This window comes from Sitodiplosis mosellana, unplaced genomic scaffold (assembly GCF_009176505.1).
Source record: "Sitodiplosis mosellana isolate CC-2019 unplaced genomic scaffold, AAFC_SMos_1.0 Smas_scaffold_5, whole genome shotgun sequence".
Lineage (NCBI taxonomy): Eukaryota > Metazoa > Arthropoda > Insecta > Diptera > Cecidomyiidae > Sitodiplosis > Sitodiplosis mosellana.
This window is the reverse complement of record NW_022595248.1, coordinates 1,823,682-1,833,228: the sequence shown is the minus strand read 5'-3', so window position 1 is coordinate 1,833,228 and position 9,547 is coordinate 1,823,682. Positions and strand designations below refer to the sequence as shown.

General features: G+C 37.0%; 3 protein-coding genes across 6 annotated transcripts in view; 1 reads left to right on the top strand and 2 right to left on the bottom strand.

The window, feature by feature from the left end:
- The window catches only part of LOC129567131 (nuclear hormone receptor FTZ-F1 beta), a 13,931-nt gene extending 9,722 nt beyond the window's left edge, over positions 1 to 4,209 (bottom strand). Inside the window, exons 1-2 of one of the 4 annotated variants that reach the window (XM_055443743.1) lie at positions 3,761 to 4,209; positions 3,012 to 3,633 (exon numbers count right to left, since the gene is read on the bottom strand). The gene's annotated coding sequence lies outside the window, so the exon portion shown is untranslated. The remainder of the gene's footprint in view (positions 1 to 3,011; positions 3,634 to 3,760) is intronic. The other 3 variants (XM_055443744.1, XM_055443738.1, XM_055443742.1) reach the window with 3 other exon arrangements.
- A 369-nt stretch (positions 4,210 to 4,578) lies between these two features.
- Positions 4,579 to 7,917, top strand: LOC129567133 (ras-related protein Rab-9B). Its single transcript, XM_055443748.1, has 4 exons — positions 4,579 to 5,239; positions 5,332 to 5,467; positions 5,658 to 5,853; positions 6,706 to 7,917. Exons 1-4 carry the CDS (start codon positions 5,182 to 5,184, stop codon positions 7,000 to 7,002), a joined length of 687 nt encoding a protein of 228 aa, XP_055299723.1. The 5' UTR covers positions 4,579 to 5,181; the 3' UTR covers positions 7,003 to 7,917.
- A 105-nt stretch (positions 7,918 to 8,022) lies between these two features.
- The window catches only part of LOC129566987 (proteoglycan 4-like), a 2,044-nt gene continuing 519 nt past the window's right edge, over positions 8,023 to 9,547 (bottom strand). The window contains exons 3-5 of the mRNA XM_055443436.1: positions 9,267 to 9,336; positions 8,533 to 9,213; positions 8,023 to 8,450 (exon numbers count right to left, since the gene is read on the bottom strand). Of these exons, the coding sequence (XP_055299411.1) occupies positions 8,023 to 8,450; positions 8,533 to 9,213; positions 9,267 to 9,336 (1,179 nt within the window). The remainder of the gene's footprint in view (positions 8,451 to 8,532; positions 9,214 to 9,266; positions 9,337 to 9,547) is intronic.

The window sequence follows — 9,547 nt, the reverse complement described above, 5'->3', positions numbered from 1 at the left end:
ACACACATCGCACTCACTTTGGAGTATGTAATAAGTCAGTTTTTCTTTTTCTTTGAATGTTTGGTGCTTTGACTTTGTTATGATACAATGCATTAGAGATAGAGAGACGCATTAGCATCAACAAGTACACACAAATGAATTGATAGGGAAAAAAACACAGAATTCTATAATTCAAATTGCAATAAATTAGTTAGATGGCGGAAAAATGAAGCTAGCGAGCAAGCGAGAGAGAGAGAGAGAGCGATAGAGACCATTTTGTGTTGAAAATTGAATGCAATGCTTTTGATCGAAGTCTCGTTTAGCGTTCGCTGGCCCAAGCCAGCTAAATTACATACTGACAGCATAAATGTGTGCGGAACGAACAAGCGGTCATAAAAAATGCATTACACTCAATATACATAATGGCATTATGCACATCGGTTTGAATGTTACATGAGCTCAAGACTTCATGATTTCCAGAAAGAAAAAAAAAATAATAACCATAGCCCAAACCCATCGAAGTCAAACGGCAAAATGTGATATGCCACCATAACACCAAGAGCACAATTTATCGAAAGGTTGTCGAGCTGTGTGGCTGTGTCTTTGCAGTTTCGTTTTGTACCAAAGTCATACATTTACCGCTTTCACATTTTGGCACACACGTGCATTTTGGGTGAACTATCAGTGAGTATTGTGTAATGTTCAAGCGATCTGTGCGAAAATCAAGCGGAAATTAACGTTGAAACGACACATGCACGAACGTTGTAATATAGCTGTTTTATTGTTAATGCACTCTCTCATCTCTTTGTAACGACCGCAATTACATTACTCTGCCCTGGCTAGTCTTCTTCTCTCTATCGCTCTCGCTCGGCTTCAGAATTGGTTCCAGTGTGCATGATGACAAAAAGGAAAACTCCAATTTGTACTTAGAATATTTGTTGTTGAACGATTTTTGCTGTCGACAACTCATCAACCATGTATTGGTGAGTGTGTGCGCGAGTGTTTGTTAGTTGAACACGGCAGTGTCATAGAGACGTTACAAGAAAATTGAAAATGAATCAAGAAAAACATGGAAAATTCGCCAGTTCGAACAATTCGCTTGTATTTTTGCTCGGCAACTCTCAACTCATACACGCTGCTGCTGCTGCTGTTGTTGTTGTTGTTGTTGCTGCTGCTGCTGCTATTCGCACAAAGTTTATTGACACGGCACAGAATGTGCTCGTTGTACGGCTCTCTTTTGTGTGTAGTTCGATCCGCGCTTTCTGTTATGTTTTTTTCTTCTTTCTGATTGCCAACTACACATACACATACAGAGCAAAAATGTCTATCTCTCTCTTCCCTTTGTATCTTATGCGCCTCTTTCTCTCTGACTCTCTCATACACATTCGCACTTATTTTTCAATATTTAAATTGGAATCGGTGCAAGCCACAAATCTCCGTAGAAAAACGTGGAAAAAAACAACGACCATACACACGGTGTACAGTATACACAATACACAGCAGCAGCAGCAGCAACACGGTCTGAAAATGGAGAAGAGAAGTAATCCAACTTTTCTTATGCTTCGTCGCTTCGTCGCTACATATATCCCGTACATTTGTACTTGCTGCATTTAAGAATGTTTCAATACACCGTTTGCTGCTGCTGCTGCTGCTGCTGCTTGGCGAATGAATGTTTCGCAATTAAATGGGCGCTAAACGTTTGGTCGAAACGATTATTATGTATCGTATTCCGTGGACTGTGTACATTTTTCTTCTTCTTCTTTTTATGTTCTCAATGACTTTTGAACATAGTTTGCACAAATTTTCTCGCCACACAATCGTCTTTTGTCTCAAAATACAACCGAAGAAACAACAACAAATGGAATGGATATGTGAGCGCAGGAAAAAAAAAAAGAAAACGTCACACATTCAAATCAAAGAGCTGAAAAAAAGAGCACGGCCGAAGTGATTCATTATTAATTTTATGTATGTGTCGTATGATCATCGGTTGCTTTGTTTTTCTTCCTCTGCTCTCTTCTCGCGCTGCTTTTCGCAAGAACCCGTTTTCTTGTGCGCCATAATGAATATCATAAAATGAAGCCGAATGTAACATATATAAACGATATGGAAAAAAAGCGACGACGACGACGATCAAGAAAACACGCACACATCAACAAACACACTTGGGCGTATTTATTTTTTGGAACATCATTAAAAAAAAGCAACGGCAACATGTACAAAAGAGCATAGGCTAGCGAAATAGATACAGAAGGATAAAAACAGGTATATAGATGTTCGTTATAATCCAGTTGATTATTTGAATTTGCACACCAGCGAAAACATCACAACCACACCACACCAATTCGTCAAATTTACGACGTTAACACACCAGTTATGCAAATCAGCGCACATAATTTGAACGATCACCAATTAAAACCACTCTTAGCGATAATTTAGCCGAAAAGTCAATTTTCTGATACAGATCTTTCGACAGATCGAGATAAATGGGCCATTATCAATATTATAACAAATAAATGAATCGAATCCACAAATTCGATGTGTGCCTTTGGAATGGAATATAAAACCAATTCACTTCACTGCATTTTGTTGTTGTTCGCCTGAGTCAGAATTCGGCATTGTGAACACACTCTCTCCCTCTCTCCCTCTCTCTCTCTCTCTCTCTCTCGCACACACTCACTCAAAATCCAACAATTTCTGCATTTTTTTCGTATTGCGAAACACCAGCAATTTTATGCAATTCGCTCTCATGAACACACAAGAAGTGTTGTGGTGGTTTATTTCTTTCTCGATCGTATCGTTGCTCTTTGATTTGGTGAACAGTGACCACATACAACTCGGAATTGCATTATAAAAACGGTTCGAACAACAGCAAAAAACGAACGGTCGAACTAGTTTTCCGTGTTTTAAACGATTCATTTTTTCTGTTCGTTGCACAAATTCTGTGGTAACATGATTCAATGTTGTCATTTTTTGAATCGAACGAGAAGAGAAAAAAAAAGGAATTTGAATCGAAATAAAAACTGTTTACTCACTTTTTCAAACAAAATTCTAATATTTCACCAGAAAATGAAATACGTGCTCTGTTTGGTTTTCATGTGTTCTAAAACCGAAAACGGCTCCAATTTCCAATTCACACGCTATTTTCGCACCGTTTATGGAAGAAAAAAAAACCTAAATGATCACAGAATTTGCATGTGTTTGCTTGCAAAAACAATATTATATAGTAATCACACTTCGTCGATCACTTTGAATCATGCACAATGTAAACAACACTCGTTCAGATTTTTTTTCCTCTAAAATGCAATAAACATTTATGTCGCTTTTTGTTGAGTCTGTGCACAGAAATTCTTAGAAATTTGATTTTTTTTTTCTTGCTTTTTTGCCGTATTCAAATGAGGCTTTGGCATAAAGATATAATCAAAACAAATTGCTCACTTTCGTTTGATTTCACATCAAAATTTTGTATTAATCCATCGACAAAACGCATCGATTCTTTGTTTTTTTTCTTCTGCTGATTATAAAATATACGACGATATATCGTATATACACATAGAAACGGAGCCCATTCGCTTGCAAACAAATAAACAAATGAAGTGTAAATGTCACTAAGAAGAGCTACACGATAAATTATATTCGAACACTCATACATAAACACTGAAATCAAACCAAGAAACCAAATAAAATGTACGTATATATATATATGTATCAATTCGCTAGTTGAAAGGTACGAAAAATTGCAAATTCGGCCGAATGTAGAGAAAACCAAAATAAAAAAAAAAACCTCTTGCTGTTACTGTTTTTATTCGTTCGTTTCGAAGCAAGCACGACGCGAATAGACGTCCGTGTTTGCAGACTATGAAATCACAATGGATGAACGATATTTGTTTTTCCTTCAATATTATCTCACCATGCTTAAACAAGTTTATTATTTCTCTCTCTCTTGATTCTCTTTCACCATCCCGCTTGGTCGCACGGCGGTACCGAATACTGTTTTTGCTTGACACATTCACTCTGAAGCCGCGTTTGTGTGTGTTGGGAGAGGCAGAGAGCAACAAAAATAAAAACAAGAGAGCGAATGACTGTTCGTTGCTTTGCCATACAAGTTTCGATGGTTATAACCAACTTCGTTGATCCGTTGCGATTTGATACAATCGAACGGTTTCCATGCAACTTGCTTGATTTGTTTGTGTTGTATTGTTTGAACTCTCGTACAATACATCGATAAATAATAATCCGTGTCTTTGACATTTCATGAATGCAACACAATATTCATTCGGTTTTCATATTTCAGTGGTTGGCACTTGTGCATGAGTTAAGAAAATGTAAACAATCTCACTTAAACTCTTTTGTAACACTTTTTTAAAATCATTTTTATGATTTTCCAGCATTATTTCGATTTGAATCGAAGATAAACATCGAAAAATGATGAATAAGCAATATTCATTTCCATTTTTTGACTCAAATTTATTGCACAGCAAATGTTAACGAAATGTCATCAAATATGGTGTACCTTCTTCAGTGTCGACCTCTGGTGGTGTTTCGTGGCACATGTGACTCTGTGTGACTTGAAATGTCAATGACATTTTTGCAATAACATTTGCACACACTACAATTTTTTTTTCAACAGATAAATAAATATCAGCGAATGCGGCGGAATCGAAGTTTATTATCAAATCTAAGGAAAAAATTGTGCTAACATCTCGTCCATTTACATGAAACCGAAGTCAAGCATCTTTTGGAAGGTTTTTTAAGAGCTGTCATAGAAAAATGTGTGTGTATGTGATTGTGGTGAGGCAAATTTATGTTGGGTCGATAATTTGCAATCAATGAGAATCGAATTGTGTGTATCTCATTCACAATTCAATTAACAATTCAACAGTAGCTGCAACAACAACAACAACAACAACAAAAGCCATCCATACTAAATAGCTGAATTGCGTTTTATGAGTATAAAAGGGTATTGAAAGTGAACTCGTCAACTGTGAATTAGTTTTAATTGTGTGAGCTCGTCTGGCTGATTTACTCGGAATCGGACGGTTGTTTTTATTTAAATGTTTGTTTTCAATTGTTATCTTCGGTAGGACAGCGTTTGTGTGTGTTTTTTTTTCTTGCTATAAATCAAATGACATCAGCATTAGTCTGACTGTAAAAAAAAATAGGCTTAACTCGGACCTGGATAAATTCCGCAATATATTGTGAAAAATGACGTCGCCGATGAGACCGAAAAATAAAAATGTCTTATTGAAAGTAGTCATATTAGGTACGTAACTGCGCAATATGTTATTCAAATTTCACCCGTTTTTCGCACAAATAATTAATTGGATTGCTTCATATTTGTCGTGGATATTATAGGTGATGGAGGTGTCGGTAAAAGCTGTCTTATGAATCGATTTATGTCAAATCAGTTCGATGAAAACAGCTTTCACACCATCGGCGTTGAGTTTCTGAGCAAGGACATCGACATTGATGGCGAGAAATACACACTTCAGTAAGTGCACTTTTTTTTGCCATTGCATTATGGTTTGGAATGACTGCAATTGGTTTGAAAATTTACATTTTAAGCTCGAGTTTTGAACATTTGGAGTATTTTTTTGTGGTTGAGATTGAAATATTATCGAAAGATAATAGAAATCCAATCATGTAAAAATTTGATCGTCATTAATTTTGTTCCGTTTTAGGTGCTGGGACACTGCAGGTCAGGAACGGTTCAAGGCACTTCGTACACCTTTCTATCGTGGTTCCGATATTTGTTTGTTAACTTATGCGGTGAACGATCGAGACAGCTTCAGAGGCCTAAAACATTGGCGAGAAGAGTTTATTAAATATGCAGACGTTGATGGTGATAACTTCCCATTCATTGTGGTGGGCAACAAAGTAAGAGAACTATACATTACGTTCAGACATAAGTTGTTCATCAGCGAGAAAAAAAAGTGGTGAAGTTGTGAAGTTGTGAAGTTGATTCGCGAGTGTTGAACAACCGCGGTTGTTCTTAAATAATTGTAACAAACAACAAAAACGTGCTTGAATTCTCAATCTTACAATGCTTACCAGCAAACCCATTTAAAAGCTGATAATTTCCATAATCGCATTTATTTTCCAAAATGGACAGATATGCATACTCTTATCATCGAATTGGTCGGAAATGTGGGGCAAATTAAATTAAATATTTTGAGAAATTATTCCAAAACTGATAAGAGAGATAGATTTGGGCCGCGTGCACTGTGCACGAGCGTACATCGCAAATAGCTACGCATTTTCGATTCGATGGAAGCAATTTAAACTATGACCATTCCAGACAGATTGCGTTGATTTTGTATACATGATTATCGTGAACGAGAGATAACACGGTTGTTTTCGAAGTAAATAGTGCCAGCTGCACGTACGATGTTCATAAACAATGAAGTCTAACCTCTAATAGACCGAGTCGCAAGTACAATTTGTTGGCTCTTTTGATTGCTTAACCGATCGATGTTTACATATTTCTTGGTTGTATAAATATGTGCGCTAACATGATTTACCTCATTTCCAATGAATCGATAATTTATTTAATGAGAATGACCTCTTTTTCTTCTACAAAACCAAGAAAACTTTAGTGTTACAATGAAATGAGAATGAATCTTTTACAATAGAACGAGAATGATACTTTTCACTTGTAAAAAACCGAAAAAAATGCTAATTGCCCCATTTTTATTTCTCTCTCTCTCTCTCTCTCACTCGCCAAAACAGAATGATGTGCCAACAAATGAACGGGAGATAACGTCTGAGGAGGTGCTAGCTTGGTGCCAAGAATTTCAAGTGGTCAGTTTCATCGAGACATCAGCGAAAACATCGGAAAATGTGTCAGCCGCATTCATATTGGCTGTACGAGAATGGAAAAAATTTGAACGAATCACAGATATGACTGACGGCGAAGATGCTATCGACCTAACTCGATCGGTTCATTTGAATGGACGGGGAAAATCATCATGCTGCACGGGAAATAGAATTTCACATTCACGACAAACTCACGAAGTACTCCAATAAACGAAACAAAAAAAACACACACACACATTTTGGCAATTGAATCATTAACTCGACATTCGATGTACTCACGTTGAAAGTCAATGTCAGCACGTTTTTAGTAAATACTTTATAAGTGCAACAAATGAAGCAAAAAAAGACACACACCACAACAACAATGTAAATGACAAACGAAAAGCAATGAAAGAAACATGTGAAACTGTGATTTCTACGAAGAAAAGAAAAAGATTATGTAATTGTTACCGTTATTATTTTATTTTGACGCGATTGGATGGCCTAGTTCATGATTGAGCTTGAGATTTCTATAGGTATTTTTTTTAAAACAAAATTGAAATTGTGAACAAATCTGAAAGCTGTTATTAAAAAATGGTTGCACATTCCAGTCAGAATCATTTGCACACTGATTCGTTGATTAGTAAAAATAGATTTGGAAGTTGAATAGATAATTTAAAAAAAAAAATGGATCTTGTATGTACTTGCCAATCAATTGAATTATCGACAATGAGGCTTTTGATACATTGTAAATAAAGCTGTAGCGAGTCAATTGATGAAGATGGATTTCGTTGACCAAAGTGTCAGTTTCTGTATCATTCCATGTGTTTAACAACTGATTCTGATGAATGTTTGCATATCACATTTGGCTCGAATACTTGTGGATAGATAAACATTCCTGTAATACCAAAGGTTTTAAACTTCTATGAAATTGATGTGATTGTTTCATCATTTTGTGTTATTTTCCTCAATTAAAACCAAATTTATACATATTTGCTTAGCGAAATTGTTTATTTCTCAAAACTGCACTTTGGATGGGAAAGAGAGAAAAGGAAAAAAAAAACAATGTTTCACATGAATTGTATTTATTTCTAATTTTATTTCTTGAGAATATATATGTCATGAATAAACTATATAAAGCAAAAAGTAATCACGCTAAATCTAATGAATTGCTACATCTATTTGTGTTTTTTTTTCTTGGTTTTAAGCTAAATAAAAGATAAAACATTGAATAAAGGTGATATAAAACAATTAGCAAACACATGGCGCTTCTTCTGGTCGCTGACCGGTAACAAGAGTCTGTTGATAGTCTCTGTAATTGTTGAATGTGAACTGGAGAAGTGATTCGATTTCAGGATCATTGCTGTATTGTGGCTGATTTGGATACGGTGCATATGCTACTGGTATAAGAGGTTGTTGCGCATAGCCTGATGTTCCATATGCGGATTGTTGTGGTGAGTATTCATAATTCGGCGCACTTTGCTGATAGTATGGGTGAACTTGAGCTGGGTGAACTTGAACTGGGTGAACTTGAGCTGGTTGAACTGGATTTGGATAATTCACAACGGGGTATGAAGACGCTCCACCAAGGCTATACAAGGTATTTGGTACATCTGGTCCGAAAGATGGATTGTAATATACGTCTTGGTACACTGGCTGAACCACTGGAACATAAGCATCTGCAATGAAATATTGATGGAAAATAATTAAATTGAATGATTCAAACTGATCAGATAGAAAAAAAATAAAACAGTTACAAACCATCACAAGGCGCATCTGCTGGATTTGCTGGTGCTGATGGATATGATGGAGCTATTGGAGCTACTGGAGCTTCTGGATATGCTGGTGCTGATGGAACTGGTAAATTTGGAACAGCGACACCAACCGTTGGCTCATCTTTTTCGTCGTCCAATGATTCGGGTTTTTCGCCCCACGATGAATCAATTTCAGTAACGACAGGCTCTGGATATACTGGTGCTGATGGAACTGGTAAATTTGGAACAGCGGCACCAACCGTTGGCTCATCTTTTTCGACGTCCAATGATTCGGGGTTTTCACTCCACGATGGATTAATTTCAGTAACGACGGGCTCTGGATATGCTGGTGCTGATGGAACTGGTAAATTTGGAACTGCGGCACCAACCGATGGCTCATCTTTTTCGTCATCCAATGATTCGGGTTTTTCGCCCCACGATGGATCAATTTCAGTAACGACGGGCTCTGTGTCATCATAGGCTTTGGTTGTTTCATCATTTGACGATTCACTCAGTGGATATTCGCTGGATCCTGTTATATAAGCCCATCCATTTTCTGGCTCATTGGTCTGACTGAGATAATCATCTGCATCCGTTGTTGTCCTTAAATCAGTCGATTCGTCCAATAATTCTACGATTTGGGTCGCTTGTTCATATCCTGCTTCTGTAGACGAACTTTCTGGCAAATCTGTTAGCGCAACCGTACCAAGATCTGACTCACTACTAACTGTACCATCCCACGAGTTTTCTGGGTGGTTTGTTTGACTGATGTAGCTGTCTGCTGTTTCTGTTGTCCTCGATTCTGTTGCGTCTGATAATTTTGCTGATGGTGAATCTGTTAATTCAAATTCGCTAAGACTCGACTCTGTGCTGACTGCATTATTCCATGAGTTTTCTGGTTCATTGGTTTGGCTGAGATAACTATCTGTTGTCGTTGGTTCCGTTGAATCTACAAATGCGATTGGTTGAGTTTCTGATGTGACTGCAGTTTTGGGTTCGATAGAGACGATCGATGTTGGTGA

Excerpts from the sequence above, each read along its gene's own strand:
- LOC129567133 (XM_055443748.1), top strand. The coding sequence starts at position 5,182 with ATGACGTCGCCGATGAGACCGAAAAATAAAAATGTCTTATTGAAAGTA. Across the intron at positions 5,240-5,331 it reads ATTGAAAGTAGTCATATTAG|GTGATGGAGGTGTCGGTAAA; the intron begins GTACGTAACTGC and ends TGGATATTATAG. Across the intron at positions 5,468-5,657 it reads GGCGAGAAATACACACTTCA|GTGCTGGGACACTGCAGGTC; the intron begins GTAAGTGCACTT and ends GTTCCGTTTTAG.